Source organism: Trachinotus anak, unplaced genomic scaffold (genome assembly GCF_046630095.1).
Source record: "Trachinotus anak isolate AG129_WGS33_773 ecotype Australia unplaced genomic scaffold, CSIRO_AGI_Tana_v1 ptg000008l, whole genome shotgun sequence".
Classification (NCBI taxonomy): Eukaryota; Metazoa; Chordata; class Actinopteri; order Carangiformes; family Carangidae; genus Trachinotus; species Trachinotus anak.
Window position 1 is genome coordinate 3,942,196 of NW_027273859.1, and position 18,408 is coordinate 3,960,603.

General features: G+C 39.4%; 1 protein-coding gene across 2 annotated transcripts; it reads left to right on the plus strand.

The window, feature by feature from the left end:
- The first annotated feature begins 6,603 nt into the window (after positions 1-6,603).
- On the plus strand, positions 6,604-17,136 carry hdr (hematopoietic death receptor). Of its 2 annotated transcripts, none has more exons than XM_071481935.1 (10): positions 6,604-6,761; positions 9,164-9,317; positions 9,508-9,636; positions 9,758-9,869; positions 10,023-10,114; positions 10,579-10,671; positions 12,988-13,028; positions 13,231-13,473; positions 14,496-14,532; positions 14,943-17,136. In XM_071481935.1, exons 1-10 carry the CDS (start codon positions 6,741-6,743, stop codon positions 15,227-15,229), a joined length of 1,209 nt encoding a protein of 402 aa, XP_071338036.1. In that variant the 5' UTR covers positions 6,604-6,740; the 3' UTR covers positions 15,230-17,136. The 2 variants fall into 2 exon arrangements, with proteins under 2 accessions (XP_071338036.1, XP_071338037.1); XM_071481936.1 differs by having other exon boundaries at positions 13,231-13,302.
- Positions 17,137-18,408: the final 1,272 nt, after the last annotated feature.

The following is an 18,408-nucleotide window of genomic DNA, read 5'->3' on the forward strand; positions in this document are numbered from 1 at the left end:
CAGTTCCAAACCCTATATTTCAGACAGCACATTGGACCAGTACTTTGGCAGCTTACTGCTAACCAAAGACAATGAGTTAGAGTACCAATTCTGTCCTTTGGGGCACATGGGTCAAAGAGTAGGGTTGAAATCACGGCTATGGTTGTGAGACATGTGCATTCTGTGTCTAATCCTAAACTGTGTTTCTTTGGCACAATTGCAGACTGAAATTGATTTTGCAAGTCTCCAGATATCTTCCCACTCTTCATCATCGATTGTAACGGATAGCTCCCTCTCCCATGAGCTTCTACATTAAGCCCCTGTAAAGTAACAGGAGCTATAAAATTCAGAGCCTGATTGAAGAGACTGACTTTTTTTCAGCAGTTTGAGATAATAAGATATTCAGCAAGAGATCTTTAAGTGTTGGCAGTTAATGTTGTGCCATGCAATATATAATGCCTTATCAGCAAATAACGAAAGAAGCATCACTTGATCTAGTATAGTTCTCAATCCTTTTACTGTATTATCAGAAAATAAGTACTTCAATCTACTTATCTCATTATCTTCTAGGTCCTCTTTTGTAATTTTAAACTAAAGGTCTTCAAGTCAAGTGGCTTGAATTTTGAGAGTATCTCCTGGTCTACATTAAGAGGGGCTATTGGTCTGAACGACTGGGAGAAGAACTTTTCCATCAAGTCAAATACAAGATGTACAGTGTTTATAGGAGAATGTCTTAAAGCTTGTTGTCATATATGCGATTATCCAGAACACCAAAAATGGCCTCAAGTGATTGTGATTCCTGCCTATTTTATAATAAAATTTTCTGGCAAATCTAAGAAACAGTCGCCTCATCTGATGTGACAAGTTGACAGACTGCAAATATCTCACACAACTCAGAGAGAATCAACACTTTCTCTTTCTTTACTTTTGAGAGCAGCCATTGATTTTTTTAGTGTTAGCTGGAAATGAAATAATCATCCCTCTAGCATATGCCTAACCAGTTTCTCATCATAGGGCAGGTGTGGCTTGAAAGTAAATATCTGGGTAAGTGGTTAGAGTGGATCAACACCTAAACACAATCATGCAAGATTGAAATGACTCAGCTCTGTATCATGTTTGTAGGAAAGACAACACATTTGATCTCCTAAAACAAATGCAACAATGCTGGAGTCAGGACTGACATACCCAGAATAATGACTGCCCTTCTTGCACGTGGCTGTAAGGCAAGTCACTGATGAAGTGAAAATTCCAATTTGTATCTGTGCTAATCACAAAAAAATCCAGTCATGAGCATTTTTTATCATTAACCTTTTTTTATTCAGGTGAATCCCAATGAGATATGAATCTCGTTTTCAAGAGAGACCTGAATCTAAATTTTAAAAAAACATAATAAAACAATTCATGAACAGATCCAGAAGTAAGTTACAATACCATATAAGTAACAGAAAATGAAATAATGAAATTGTAATAAAAAATAACACACAAGAAAAATGTCAAGATTATGAAACTGCCATTTATCCAGTGAGTAAAAAAAGCCTCATCAATTAAAATAATTGCATTCTGTATTAGAAAGGTTCAATATCTTGTTTCTAAAATGTGGATAACTTAACAAAAATTATTTTTATTTTTTTTAAATGTTCTGTAGCTTATTCCATATGTCTGAAGTATTAAATCCAAATGCAGTCTTCCCAAATTCAGAGTTAACTAACTGTGTTAGCCAATCATGCGACTGGGTTTGGTACCTACCAACTGATCTGACCAACAGAGATGTAATGTAAGATGGTCATTTTCCAATAAGGGTATTGTAAACAGTAACCAGTATTGTGTTGCTCCCTTCATGTGTTCAGATAACACCAATGTTACTTTGAAAAAACAAACAAACAAAACAATTACTATCACAACAAATACTACTACTACTACTACTACTAATGATAATAATAATAATCATAATAACAATAATAATAATAACGTTTATTCGATACTTATATTTTTTAGTGGCCTTTAACAAACAGCATTAAGCCCATTAAGACATTAGCAGGCTAAATGTCACTGCCCGATGGAAGAGTGGAGTTTGTGAGAGAGGCGAGGGGGTTGGTTCAGATTTATGTTATAGATGAAAATTGACAGTGACATACTGTACCAAAATCAGCGTCCACAAAACCCACAGAACCCCTCGCTAATACTCTGCAAGGAGTCTGTTTCTTAGTCTGTTTCTGATGATCTAGGATTCAGTGTTTGGTGTATTAAATAGCAGCCGCCTGTTCCCTTTCTAGAATTTCTTCCTCCACCCCAGTAAAATGGAAATGAATGGAATATCATCTGTGGAGCTGTTTTCTACGTGCATAAGAAACAGACTAAGAAACAGAGTTCTTGCAGAGTATTAGCAAGGACTTCTGTGGATTTTGTGGACATTGATTTTGGTACAATATGTCAGTGTTAATTTTTTCACTGGAATGGAATTTCATCTATTCACATTTTAAAGGAAGGCTTGTGGGTGGAACACCATCAAACGCGGAATAGCAGAATCAAAGCGTCAGTGTTTTCTGCAGTGCATCTGCTAACCTAACTGAATGAAAGTTTTTTTTTTTTTTTTAAATAACAGTACATTTTTGTTTGCTTTGACTTTCTATGAGCACTTTTAAGTTAGTAATTTACTTTCATGGAAACACTGTAGGCAGTATTTGTAGCTTTTCTGTAACTATAACATCTGCATTAAACTTGCACAAGTGTGAAGCTGAAATTACATCTAACCAATCTGCTAGCATAAAAGAAACAGAGAGCTGAGGTTATCACATCACGCCCAGGCTTGTTTCTGTTCCACTAGTCGCGGTAACTCAGTGCGATCTGTCATTCAGCATTTCTTTCCTCTGTCTTTCTGACAGGCTGAAGCCTGTTCGTGGGAACTTTAACTTTGCATATTCAAATGTAAATCACCACTTCACTAAAGCACTTTGTGAACTTTGTTTAAATTTAGCTTGTGGGAAATGGTGTTAATTTTTCTCACTTCCATGGGTAACATTACATGAATCACTGTGGGTTGAAAGGCAAGATGGAATTTTATAATGTGCTTTACTGCCAGGAGGAGCCAGGATAAGCGAGTAACTCACTCTACCTCCTGAGCTACATCTGCTTTCCCTCTGTTTGCCCTGCGCTGCCAGGCTGTTGGATTAAATATAATTATGTTTTGTAAAGTTCTATTAGCTAAACAACACAGGTTAGTCAAGTAAAAGTAATCACTGCATTCAGTTTTTTTGTATTATCCGTTCCTCTTTTGGTTATTGCTCTCTTTCCTCGCTCCTCACACAGTCTCCATCAGTTTAATGCTACTCACCATAATGCACACATTTCTTTTGACGAAAGTTTGACTCAAAACTGCAAGTCATAGCTACTCCTTTTCAGCCCATTTCCTGTCTCTTTGCACCACACAAGATTGTCTGTGGCTTCATTTGTGCTTCCAAATGCCCCGCTCACTTGTGTGCAGTTTCGCTTTCTCCATTGATAAGGTTTGGACTATTTGTCTAAGGAGGGTAAATGAAGTTAATGTGAGATTACCCTTCACTATATCCCCGTTGCACTGTGTCACAATGATCTCCTTAAGCCTACACAGCATAACCTTCCTTTCAGTACAGAAGCCCCTGTAAGAGAAGAAAAGAAATTTGATTTTCCATATCATATAAATTGATCTTGACCTTGGTGTAACAGATGAGCAGCAGAAATGTGGTCCATCTCTATACAAAATTCATGTCTTATCTTTGAAAAAAATGGCTTAGAGGTTTTGACCTCCTCCCTCGCCTTATCATCAAAAACACAAGTTTCTGCAGAGTGCAGCAGTAAACGGTGCAGAAATTCTTTCACATGCAGTAGACTTGAGTGATTGAAGAAATGAAACAGAAATGTAGCGTAAACTTCAGAACAAGATGCTGATGAGCTGCGGTACACAGTAGCCTGCAGTCTTTATTTTTTCTGTCTGTCTACCCAGCCTGAAACCTTGAGTCACAACAGCTCCATCAGGTCCTCGGCTTTCACTCAGACTGCCTGTTCCAAGCTAGACTAACACCACAACCAACAGACTGAAAATGAGGGTTTAATTCAGTGTCACTGCGTGTCACTGTGTGTGTCGTCCAATCTGCATTAACACATAAATCCACACAACCCAGCCAAACATGTACAGTTGAATCCACCCCTTCCTGTTTGGCCGCATATCTGTGAGCTGCAGACAACTGCTCATTAGATAATGTTGAACTGGCACACGCAGGACATGAGGTCTGCTGAAAACTGTGATGATGGCTGACTTCACGCAGTCTGTGATCAGAGGTTTTGCACAATTGTCTGTTTTCCCCATTATCCTGCAGGGTTTAACAGCAGAGAGGAACCACTTGGAATTGATATTCACTTGTGCATTTGTTTCATCAGTTTTTTTTAACAGCAGTTTTTATTTTTTGCATTTGGAAATTAACTGTGGCTGTTACAAGATTTTATTTGGTAATGGAGGGGTACAAGTAGAAAATATGAATCGCATGCTTCTTCTCAAAATGAACATTTCTGAAGAGGTGACCTGTCCAGGGTGCTCCCTGCCCAGTGTTAGCTCGGACTGGATCCAGCCCCCCTATCAAAGTATAAGCAGTATAGCTAGTGGTTGGATGGATGATATTTAATCATTTCAAAATGATTAAATATTTAATCTGGGACTCAACGTGGAATATTTCAGTGATATTTCAGTATTTATTTGCAAACCTTGGTCACCTCCAATGTGAACAAAATTCTTACTAAAAAAAGTCTGCAGTCTTCAGTCATCTATCCTTTGTCACTATGCAAAGAGTTTTGAACATTAAGTCAGAATATTGGCGACATAGCCCTTGGCCCCATGGCCCCATCAATGTTATAACATTACCAGAGAAATTTTGTTTTGTTCATAACCAAATGACTTTAACCTTTAAGTACATCTGTGTCCCCTAAGACTGAAAGAGTCTGCAGCCACGCTGCCAGCATTGTGAGACTTTGCTTTGAGCTACATGCTAATGCCAGCATGCTCTCAGTGACAATGCTAAGATGTTGAGCAGGTATAATATTTAGACCATTTTTACCATCTTAGTTTAGCTTGTTAGCATGCTTACAATTGTCATTTGGCAACAAATCACAAATACAGCTGAAACAGATGGGAATGTCATTGGTTTCAGGTTCTAAACTTGCTGGACATATTCAGATTTTGACAGGATGATGACACTAGGTGAAAACGTGAGCGGATCACTGAGTTACTATTGATCGTCTCTTAATCCTGATGGATTTGAATGTGTGTGGCAAACTTCATGGCATTGCATCCAACAGTTGAAAGATTTCACCCAAAACCGCAAATGTAAACCTCGCCTTAGGACAAGAGGAAAAGTCAGAGGATCACTAAAGCTAATAGGATCCATCCCCGGGGATCATGAATGTCTGTCTAAAATATTACACCAATCAGTCCAGTAGACATTAAGATATTTCACGGAATAGTGTCACTGCCATCCCTGGAACCATATTTACTAATGTAACATCTTATATGATATGTAGAATGTAGTGTGCACCAGGCGCTATCAGCAGCAGTTCCAGACCAAATCTATACTCTCATGAAAAACCCCCCAAAGCTTGAGGATTAAGCTCATTTGCCAGAGACAGTTAATAGATACAGGTGGAAAAAACTTTGAAAACTGAGAACAATACAAGTTTTAACTGAAAGATTATAACGATTCCGATGTAAAACTAATATTTTAATCTGTTCATATTAGAATTATTCAGCAAAATCCCCATCTACATAGATGACTCACATTCTCTCGCCTCTGTGTATCAGCGTGGCTCAACTGTAGCCACAAGTGTGTGCCTGCGTTTCCTCTTTGAATCAGTCATAAGTCATGATCAACCTACAGCGTTAGTGTGTTTAACCCAGGATTTATATAATATAGACCATCTGATAACACTGTTTTTTGCTTCCTACATGTCCTAAGTGAAACCCTGGATAACATAAAAAATCTCATTAGCCAGAAGTGGAAAGAAACCTACATGAGTAGACTACATTTGAACAAGCCCTGTGCACTTTGCTGGAGTATTTACATTGCATATTACTTTACTCCACATCTCAAAGTGATATATTCTACTTTTAATTTTACTTTATTTATTCATCATTTCAACAGGCTCACAGGTTGGGAACCGCCCTGTTCAATTATATCTGTAATATTTATTTGACTGTAATTCTCATCTCTCTGTCAGACGATGTGCAATACACCAGCACAAATTCCTTGTATGTGGAAACATGCTTGTTCATAAAACTGATTCTGATTCTGATACAATGTGGTCAACACGAGCTGTTTTTAAACTTGCCCCATAAATAAAAGAACTTGACTGAACCACCAACTGTAGCCTGTAAAAAGTGGTTAAAACTAGCTCCAGCTCAAACAGCTGCAGCATCAACAAGCTGCTGGCACATTGCTGAACAATCTAATCAGCAACACGTAACCATCTATCATTCACAGGAGCCACTTTTCTGGATTTGCTTTATATTTTTATTTTTATTTAATTATTTCATTTTATTTTTCTACTTCCGCCCGCCGTCCGTGTTTTCCTCAGGTTTCTTGACCCCGCCCAGCCCATATACCGGGGTGTCAGGGGCCCAGAGCGGCACACCTGCGCCAGCCTTTGCGAGAGGAGCTGGGAGCCGTGGGAGCGTCTGGCCGGACTACTTTTGGAATGATTCACTTCAAGGCTGTGGATTTTGACGTTCCCACTGAAGCATGAGCAGCTTTAAATTTGTGGTAAGTTTTTATTTTAGAGCATTTCCTGAAAGTGAAGACCGGTCATAAGTGGTCGTGATGAGTCATGACCACCGGTGTCCTCTGGACTTCCTTCGTTAGCTGCTGCTGCTGTTTGTGTAGGCAGAAAGTCTTCTCAGTGTGTGTTGTTTTTGTGTTTTACCGGCTGAACAGCGGAGATGCATGTTTGGCCAAGTCCTGTCAGAGGTCAGCACGTTTGCCTCAGACACGTTGAAGTGCTTTGGGATTTTTCCGATTTTTGTCTCTCCGGAATTTGGCGCTGATCCGTCAGAAGTCGCTTCGTGTTGTCTGAGCGCAGGTGCCAAATTCCTCATGCTCTTCAAAAAAGTAACAACTCATCTGACTCAGTCGTTTTAGCTCGTTTCCCCGCAAACACCAAAGTAAACTACTGAGAACTTTCGGGGGTTGACTGCACAAGGAAAACTGATAATCAACAATGAATGAAATGTGGCCATAACTCTGAGCCGAGTGTCTTCCTGCTGTGTTGCCAGATCTCATCTTAAGAGTGTGTCAATTTGAAGTTCTCTTTAAAATTTGCACAGATGCATATCCTAAATTCAGAGGAAGAAATCCATTTGTCAATCGTTAGTAATCGGTCTTTAGTTCGGCGGGGTAGTGATCCGCCAAACGTATTTACCCCAGAAAGTTAGAATTTAATAAAAAAGAAGTGCTATTCCGTGGATTATATGCATGCCGATTAGAAGCGTGACTCCTAAAGATTTAGAGGGTGTGTAGGCTTTTATTTATTTATTTATATATATATATATAATATAAATAATCTTAGTTTTTGTGTCTTAAGTATTCTGCTATGTTCAAAAAGTTTGCCCTCAGTTTGGTTCAGGTTTGTATGAGTTCATGAGACTTCATGCCAGAAGTCTAACAAAGTTCTCCAGCGGTATATAACGTATTTTACTGTAGTCAGATATCCTGTAAGTATGTTATTTTATGTAATACAAAAGGCAGGGTGAGTAAAATGCCTGCACATGCACAGTAAAGTAGGTGGGCGAGTACTGTGTGTGTGTGTGTGTGTGTGTGTGTGTGTGTGTACTTGTACTTGTACTTGTACTTGTACTTGCTACGCAGTAAGAACCAACAAAAGTATTTTACTAACAGAGGGAGGACATTTTGGCCAGTCCTCACATTTTGAGGGTTAAGACTTGGTTTTAGAGTTATGGTTAGAATTAGGTTAAGGTTAGGGTCAGGGTCAGGGTTAGGCACTCAGTTGTGATGGTTAAGGTTAGGGTAAGGGGCTAGGGAATGCATTATGTTAATGAGTGTCTTCACAAAGTAGAAGTATGTGTATGTGTGTGTGTGTGTGTGTGTGTGTGTGTGTGTGTGTGTGTGTGTGTGTGTGCCGGTCCATGCTTGCTGGAGAGATGCCGCTGCATGTGATCTTTCAGTAAGTAGGCCAGTGTGGATAATGTTGAGAAATAATGGGTGTGGACAGCAATCTGCTCAGTTCAATTGCCTTATTTGGTTATTCCTTCAACCGGCCAGGTATTGACTGTGGCATGTGTGTGGTCAGGTGATATGATTCTGTATTCTTAGCCTGTGAGTCTGGTTTAAGATGACAACCTTTCATCAGCTTACAGTGGCTGATTTCCTCATTACTTTCATTAGGCTGCTCTAAAGGTCGAGTTCAAGTATGTCTGAAGGAAATCCCCTCATCCACCTGCTCAGGTCTAACCTTGTTTATTATGTGGCCTGTTCAGGACTGCCTTTTATTGGTTGGAAGACAGTCATGTGAAGTGTTGCATCATCTTTATCATATCGCTTTAAAACAAGGAAGCTTTGAGAGAAAAATGACTCATATATTCTTTGTGTAAAGTACATGAGGTTTAGATAAGTATTCCTTTGTAAACATGTCATTTCCTATGAGCGGAACTGGCATGTTTGCAAAGGACTTCAGACTGCCAAAAGATGACTGTGACATAAAAAAATCTAATGTAATTATTAATGTTAAAAGGGATGTATGTCATCATTTTACAAAATAAACAAAGTAACAATGCCAAAAGGAAACAAAAATTAAGGATTATGGCTGAAAATATTATTTATTATCTTCTGATTATTTAATTATTGATTTATTCATTATCATATGTTGTGTGATCAGTCCGAATCTCAAAGTAATTCAGTTTACAATGATGTAAAACACAAACACATTTTAAAAGCTAAAATCATTGTCATTTATGCTTTAAAATTAAAATGACTTGATTTATCACAGTTAGAACCGCAACTAACGATAATTTTCATTATTGAGTCATTCGGAAAGTACGTTTCTTGATTTCTGGATTCATGGTTTGGTCAATAAAATGTCTGTTTTTTATTAATGTCTATATAATATTTTTGTTTGTTTGTTTGTGTGTTTGTTTGTTTTGTTTTTTTAGGTTTTTTCCATCTTCAGCTTGATCCTCAAACCTACAGGGGCGTTTCCACAGTCTGGCCTTGATTTAAGAGGCAGAAGAACACAGCGGGATGTTCTTTGCAGAGCCAACCTGGAGTACTTATACGGCAACATCTGCTGTTTAAACTGTCCAGCTGGTAAGCCACATGGAGCAACACTTGATTTCAGTCCACAGAGACTGACGCTCTGTCGTCAGCTCGAGTCAGAAATCCATCAGAGGAGCTATGAAACAGGTTGAGCGTGGCATGATGGGTTCAGTTGAATTTGGAGGCTCAATTAAGTAGGTGTAATAAAGAGATTTTTGGGCTATGTGTTTCTGTGTGTTAGGTACCTATGTGAAATCACCCTGCACCGGACCAGGAGAGCTGGGTAAATGTGAGGACTGCGACTATGGGACATACACTGAGCACGCCAGTGGATTTAATCAGTGTTTCAAGTGCACACAGTGTCGCTCAGGTAACACTGCTTGACATCTTAACGCCATCAATTGAAATGACCGTAGAAGAGCAATAATTTTCAACCTGCCTTTTCTGAGCATGAGCTTCGCCTTCTGAAGGTCTTTTTCTTGCTTTCTCAGATCAGGAAATTTTAAGGCAATGTAGTCACACTCAGGATACTGAATGTCAGTGCAAATCGGGGAGATTTTGTGCTCCTGACCAAGCATGTGAAGTGTGCAAGAAATGTTCAAGGTGAGTTTATACAAACCACACCGAGCACACCTGATGCTTGGTTCAATCATGGTTTGATGGGAGTAGCTCACTCCTCAAGTTGGAGACTGTTTCTAAGACGGCCTCACTCATTTCCTTCATCACCTTCAATCTTTTTGCCTACATCCACACTAGGTGTAAAAAAGATGAAGAGGTTGTGAGGAACTGCACCCCCACCACCAACACAGAGTGCAAGAAAATCCAGGCTGTCTCCACCTCTCCCTCAGGTACAGCACAGAGTGGTGCCATGTGAAAAACCCCTTCTTTTCAGGTAGAAAGTCAAGTGATGAACAGTTTGGTTTTTGCAAATTGGCTTGTAAATACACAGAATTATAAACATGATATGGATCTGTGTTTCTATTAATTTGTGGTCTATACAGAGTGGGCATATTTATATTCTTCACCAATAACACCCATAATTTAAATTATTAATATTAACTAAATCGCATAGATTCAAGAGAGCTAGCTACAGAGATGCAGTTTATGGTCAAAAAATACACATTCAGTCCCTTTATCACTGTCACTCCATTGATATCTGTAACCTCAGAGTGATGTGTAATTGAGTCATATTATATATACATCCATTAAGTTTGGGGATACTCCATATGAAACATGGCCAATATATGTAATTCTTGAATGTCATTCCATAATAATACCATCATGCCACTGTTTTTTTTTTCGCCCCAATCAGCAAGTACAGTGTTGGTGCCACTTGTACTGATCCTTGCTGGGGTCATTAGTGTGATCGTAGGTTGCTGGTGGAAGAAGAGATGCCAAACATCAGGTATGTGGAAATAGAAAAACAAGCGTAGATAATATAAAACATAAAAACACATTTTAAATCTCAATATCAACATTTTGTAAATAAATAGAAAGCCTGGTTTCTTGTGATTTAAACATTTTTTAGGCTTCAAAAGCATTTAAAATAATCACTTTAAGATCTATGGTCTTGGAATAGGCTTGAGTCAAACTTCTGCTCTGGCTCTGTCGGCAGACACTGATTCGAACAATGACATTAACGGGTGCAGTCAGGAAATTAAGACCTGACAAAGGTTTTGATATTTAAAAAAAGGAAATTACACCTTGCAGTACCACACAACACGTTTTCATTTCTCACAGCCCACATGTGGTTCATCATGGAGCTGTTTTATTTGCTAAAGGCCAAATAAACTGACATTCCTTCATAATTCAATGCCATCATGAAGCCTGATCTTTAAATGATACTCTCAAAGTGTAGACTCGGAATACATTAGGATATACCTGTACATCTTTCTGTGTACTGATACACCCATTAATAAACACAGTTCAGTTGGTACAACACAAAGACACCTCAGGACACAGTCAAACACTTCCATCTGAATTGCATAAGACAGGAAACTGCACTGGTCTCAATTAGTTAAAACTTTGAAACATGTTGCACTGCTGGCCACACCTGAGACATTAGTTGTTTAAAGTCTCTATTTGATACACTGGTTTTATGTGAGCCCCGTGATAAACTGGTGACAGGTCCATGTATTTTGTCTTTGTCCCTGTGTCAGCTGGGACAGATGACGGACGGATGGAGGGTTTCAGGGTACCTACAGAAACAAACCTTAACACTCTGCATATCACCCATAATTTGTGCTTTAATAAGTTAATAATTCTAGACCTGCGATTACTGTTTATTTTCATTATTAACTGATCTATCGGTTATTTTCTTCTTCATCTCCCAAGATGATGTCGTCAGACTGCTGGTTTTTCCCCCAAACAACCAAATCCTATAAATTTTCAGTTTACTAACAAATATCATGCAAGTCTCACAACTGAAAAGGTGGAACTCTCTCAAATGGTTGACTAATCAATTGGTCAATCAACTCTGGCCCAATCGACTAATTGATTAGTCAACCATTTGCTTCACCTCACAATAGTTTGGATTTGATTTTTAAAACTATGTACATGTAAAGGAATGTTATAGCAGAGTAGTGCTTGTTATTGCCTTGACCAGTCTTAATCTGTGAGTTGTTTTACCTTACTCCAGTAACATATGCACTCAGGTGATACTGCTGCAAATCACTCGACATGTTTTTACTTCCAGGCTGTGAAACATGTTTATTTCTGCTGTGAAGTTGGACATTTTAACATGAGAGTGTATGGGGACTGAATCGCTTTTGGTGCCAGAGTCAAGTGGCCATTTGAGGAACTGCAGTTTTTGGCACTTCTGTGTTGGCTTTAGTTTTCATCCACTTCTTGCTTTGCCAAGCTCTGGCTTCTCATCTGCATTTGACACCCATGGATTAACCCACAGGGCCAACATGATTTGGCTGAAACAACAATAGGCAAAGAGCTTTTCAGGTACAACTTCCCTAGTTAAGTGCGTCTGACTGTGAGTAAGAATGTAATTACTTAACTTGAAGGGAGTATCAAAGAGAAACAATTTATAAACTGAATGGCTCGGAATGAAAAGTGATGAACACTAGCGTCACGGCAGGGCTTGTCTGTGACACCCATGGGTTGTGCAACACGCCTCCTTGTCAGCGTGCTGCATGTTTTTGTTGTGTTCTGGGCACAGAGACCAGTTAAACTCGATTTTAAATGGCAGGTGTGATTGTTCCAGCTGATGAACTCACAGCAGCAGGTGGCATGGCAGACGAACACTAGCTGATGAGCAATGTGTGAAAGGATAAAGTAGATAACATAAATAAACCACTGTCAGCGAGGGCGTATGTCATCATCCAGACCAAACCTGAAACTGGACTGCTCTCAGTCCTTAACAAACACAGTAAAATACTTTTCCATTTAAGTTGTCTATGACAAGCAGCGTGGAGATGTTTTTCCCAGTCTCTGCTGTTTACCAGGCTGTAGCTAAACTGCACCCAGTCCAGCACAAACAGGCACTGGATCGGCCAGGTTTCCCCTGCTCTGATCACTGGACTCGTGTGGCCAGATGTGCTGCGATGAATTTTAGAATCCACTGATAGCAGTGGAGCAGCAGATTTCTGCCCTTTGTCTTTCAGTGTCGATTTATCCAGGACAATGACTTCAAACCACACAGAGGTCAAATAGCTTTGACTCTGGTCAATTTCTTAAAGTTGCATAATCGTCTCCTCCATCCTTTCTTCAGACTCTCAGAGACGTCTCCCTGACGAAAGGAAACCTGCACAGGTGAGTCACTTCTAATATTTCTGGCATTACTGTAGGACAAATGAAAAACACTGCGTTGCAGTGGAATAGGTTGCAAAGATTAAAGTTTCCTCAGATTTCAATAGATTTTATTCCAAGAATAAAGATCAATGCAACAGCCAGTACTGAATGTTGACTGAGAAAATGAAGTGATTTGTTTGAACATGTTCCTCATCCTCCCCAGCATTACACTGATAACTGTTCCACTGAGGAAAGGAAGAATGGAGAAAGGCCAAGCTTCTCAAACTGGCAACCGGTGAGATCTAAACCCTCAGTCGGCATGGAGGATGAGCGTAAAGTGTTGTGCGAAAGCCTCAACAGCTCAGCCAGTAACTCCCAGCACAGTCTAACCAGCCTGCCCTCCTCTGCCTTCCCCGCACCTCCCCCCCAAGTCAGTCCTGCAGTCCCCCGGCAGCCCAACAGGAGGGTGAGAGCAACAGCTCATCTCCATCCTTGCTTCTTCCCTTCTCACCTGCTTCCTCCGTGTTTCTTTCCATTGCGTAATGCTTTGCTGTCTAGTTACACCAGTCTGACTGTCCTTCTCTCCTCACTCCTTATGACATGCCTGCATACAGCTGCCTTATTAAAATTTCACATGTGCATCAGCATTCTACTCTAGGACAGATGAGCTGCACTAAACTCTGGTGGCCAACACTAAGTTATTTAAAACCTGTTTTGATCATCGCTGTGTTCACTGTCTCATGATGCAGTTTAATCACAATGACCAGTCCTGCACAAGTTGTTAATGAGGTTATCTTTAAACTGCATTGATTTAAAACTTATTTGTTACACAAAACCCCCGTACATTTTGTTATCATAACTACATCCATCCTGGCTTCACAGAAACAGTGAACATTGAGATTCACAGAGAGAGGGTTAAGATTTTCATTCATCCCAGTAGCTGTAGTTAAGGACCAACAACAAAGACTCTCCAAGTTCACTCTCCAGTCTTTCTTGTCTTTTTTGGACCAAAACGTCCCCTCTGGAGTCATGTTCTCAGCAATGGAGAGCAGTGTTAAAGCCAGTGATGGGCAGCTTTTGATTGTGTGGCACTGTGAAAGATTTCCTCTTCTGCTTGATTGTCTGTAATGTGACACAGCTACTGTAAACTTGCAGCTCAGAGATGATATTTATAGAAACAAAAGTTGATGAGTCACTTGTTCCTTGTTGCACCTGTTAAACTAAGAGAAAGCTGCTTCACTCAAATCCTTATTGGCTTGCATTCTTCCCATTCAAACCTGAAATGCATGTTCGCATTGTGAGAAATTTGCCTGGCAAAAAAATGTTTTCCGTTCAGCTTGGTGGAGCAGCTGCCTGATCAGCAGGGAGCATGTGGCTTTTGGACAAGCCAAGTAACTGAATAAGAGATGAGTCGTGTTCACTAAGACTGATAATTGGCTTGTTTGAGTATTATATATAACAACTGCTTCTCTTTTTTTTGTCATGTAGGAAGAAGAGCAGTTTCCCAAACTTGTTCCTGTCAATGGTAATGCGTTTTTATTCTTTATTTGCATTCCTTCTCTCAAAACTCACACACAACCTTATGATTCTCAGATGGACATGGTTCAGTTTGGCACAGACAAACACAATAGTGGGTAATTGGCCCTAGTTTTTTTTTTATGATGCCACACTCAGTTCAATTCAAATCAAGGCATTTTATTTGTCCCTCAAGGTGCAATTTGAGGCAGCAGATCACAAACAAAGCACACATAGACAACTCAGCTGCACACACACACAGAGTACAAAAATGCAAACATTAGAAAGTTGCGTGTTGTGGCCCTGCTTTGTGATTCTTTCTACTCAGTGAATTGCATCAGGTGTAATTACTGTAAAAGTTCCAAATGTTCACAAAATTGTGGTCCAGGTGCTTGAACGAGGGTCTTTCTTTTTTGGCAGGTGAAATGTCTCTGAGGAAATGCTTTGAGTATTTCGAAGAAATGGAGGTCGACTACCACAAGAGATTCTTCCGTCACCTTGGGATCAGTGACAATGTGATCAAAAGCAAAGAAAGTCTCACCTATGAAGACAAGATCCATGACCTGCTGAATATTTGGATGGAGAAAGTTGGCAGAGAAGCTAGCTTGAATGATCTGCTGAAAACATTACTTGATCTGAATCAGAGGCGAACAGCTGAGACCGTCAAGGAGAAAGCTATTCACGATGGTCATTACCTTGAGTGTTAATGAGAGGTGAACCTTCTTTTAAGAGGCCTGTCTGAAAAGATGAATTTGCGTTGTGTGGTCTTTGTTTATGCACCATCCAATACTAGTTTGGATTGGCATCGCACAAGGCTATGATCCATAGCGATATTTCAGCTAGTAGTGAATCTATTTCACCAAAATGTTGCTACTACAGAGAAAACATGAGTAATGGCTCATGAATATCACTTTTGGTGTCCCTTACTGGAGTAAGCTTGTGTGTTGTCCAGTACATAACTCGCAAGGCTGCCACCCATAGTGGTCTAGTGGTCATAGTGGCTCTCATGAAAGAGAAAGCATGAGTGATGATGTCCCGTGAGTTTTATGGCATGAGGTCCTCACTTCATGAAAGCTTCTCCCTTGTCCTGTGCTGTCCAGTGGAGTAGCAATGCACAGGGCTACCACCCATAGTGGTGTCAAACCCTAACCTGCAAAGTGCGTATTTTACTGACTCTGCTGGTTCTGCCGATACAGTGAGGGCATGTTACTGTACATTGCAGCCCTGCTGGGGAAGGGCAGGATCCTGTTAAGTCAAACCTGGCTGAATTATCTGCCTACCTGACCTTACATACTCTCCAAAATTACAACTTGTTGGTTGTTGTTTTGTTTGACTGAAAATCAGCTCTACATGGAGGCGTGATAAAGTATTTAAATGCAGAAAATGTTTGCTGACTGCTGTTTACCCTCCCACATCTGAAGACTGGTTGATTGAGAGTGTGATGTTCAATAGACCTTATTGATGTTTTTAATCCTTAAAGATGTGTCTTATTTATTTATATAATATCTTCAGGAATTAATCTATTCAGGGTTGCACTGATTGAGCAACAGAACACATGAAGCATCAAGCTAAAAGTCCATGAGATCAATGGGATTCCCACAAGTTTATTGACTCATTATGGTGGTGAGCAGTTAAGATAATGATATTTATTATTTAAATACAATGTTCTCTGTCTGACTGTATGTTTTATACTTGCTCATTAACAGTGTTCATGGTTTACGAGCTAAAAGCATCTAATCGTTATGGGCTTTTTTCAAACTTATGTCTGTGTCGTGCATCTGGTCAAATGTCACACTTCTGTCATGATCACAACAGCGACATCAATAGTAGGTTCTACTGGGTACCACTGATGGGCTTGACTATAGCACTGCCCTGCCCAAAAGCACCTGAGACAAAGTGGATTTCCTCTCATTCCCCAAATTTCCCTGCTCTTAATGAATTGTGTGCCTCTACAGTATGATGGTTCTGTCTTACCCTGACGCTGTATGGCTCTCAGGGGAAGTCATTTATTCACAGTCGGGAGATGAATTAAAGTAAAGACCAACATGAAGTGTCTGCAGAAGTGCCTCCAGAATGACTTCAGTGTTCCTTGGCATTGATTCTACATGTTTCTGTAAATCTACTGGAAGATGAACACCATTCTTCATAAAGTTAGCTCCTCATTTATTGTTTTGATGATGATGGTGGAGAGCGCCGTCTAATGCACCGCTTCAAAATCTCCCATAGGTGTTCAACTGGGTTGAGATCTGGTGACTGAAGGCCACAGCATATGAGCCACATAATTGTCATACTTATTAAACCATTCAATGACCCCTTGTTCCACATGGTTGGGAGGATTGTCACTTTTATTTTTCTTGTTCCTTTAATTTGTAATCTGTCTCAACCTTTCTGCTTTATACAGTCTTAATTACAATGTTACATAATACCTACTTTTTTGTTTTGTTTACATCTTCTGACTGTTGCTCTGATATTTTTTTTTTCTTAATCTTTTTTTAACTGATTTTACTGATGATTTTTGTTCATTAAATACACTTTGAGTGAATACAACTTGATGAGCACTGAAAGCGAAAATGTCAACTTGTAAGCAGAAACAAATAAAAATTGTGAATAAAAACTGTCTCTCTCATCTTGTTATAAGTATCCTGTACAGATTTAGTGCAGGAGTGGATATTTTTACATAGAAAATATGTGAAAAATACACAGTTGATTTCAGTATGACTTCATTTTGCTGTCATACTGTGTATTGTTGAGTTGAGCCAGTGTGCTAGCTAGGTAACAGGACTGTATCCTGCTGTTTTCGGGTTTTCCGTGATATCTCAGGGAATTTGGCACAAACATTTATTTGGACTGATGAAGTTATTAAATTTTGGTTGTCAAAGGTCAACTTCACTATGACATCATAATGTTCTGCAAAAACACATGAGGTCATTGTTCAATGCTGTAAATCAGCGACAGAAGAAGAGATTGTGACCATATTTCCAACAACAACTTAATTGGTTGGCAGAGATATGCAACTGCAACACAGTGATTTTAGTTTATGGATTAACAACCAGATGGTTATGGTCATAACAGTTCAATGTTCACTTCAGATGACTGCACAAAATGGGACATGAAGAACAGATGCTGTCATGACATAGAGTTTAAAACTATTGATCAATGTATTTGAATGGGGTATCACTTCTCTGATTAGCTGGCTTCATCTCTGTGGAGAATATAACAGCAAATAAAGCTTTAGAGCAAACAGACACATTGTTTGTGTTTTTAAAAAGATGTAGTTAGCATGTGTTGGCACACTGAATATCACTAATACCACAGTTCATGCACACATATTTGCAATAAATCAATGTGAGATCATTTCCCACAAGATGAGCAATGGTGAAACTGAAAAAAACAATGACCTTATTCATGACGACTTTGGTAAACTGCAAAGCCGCACCGCTTGCAGCGTTACGGCTATCGTAGTCAGGAGCGTCGCGGAGTAATACATGCTGTGCTTCACCATAATATTACAGTGTGTGTGTATAAGGACCTATAAGGAGTTATTGGGAATACGCTAACATTTTGTTTAGCGGTATCAGACTGTGTTTTTTTTTACGTGTTACAACTGAACAAGGTTGGGAGTTATTGTGAATACGCTCATTAACGTTTGAACAATGTTGAGAGTTATTGTGAGCGCGTTTAATAAAGTTTGACTGACTTATCTGACTGTTTTGTTTCGCTTAATGCGCCTTATAGTCCGGTGCGCTTTATATATGAAAAAAGTTCGAAAATAGACCATTTATTGACAGTGCGCCTTATAATCCAGTGCGCCCTATAGTGCGGAAAATACGGTACTTTTTTTTTCACTTTTATTATTAAATCAGTTTTAAGTCTGTTTGGTTAGTTT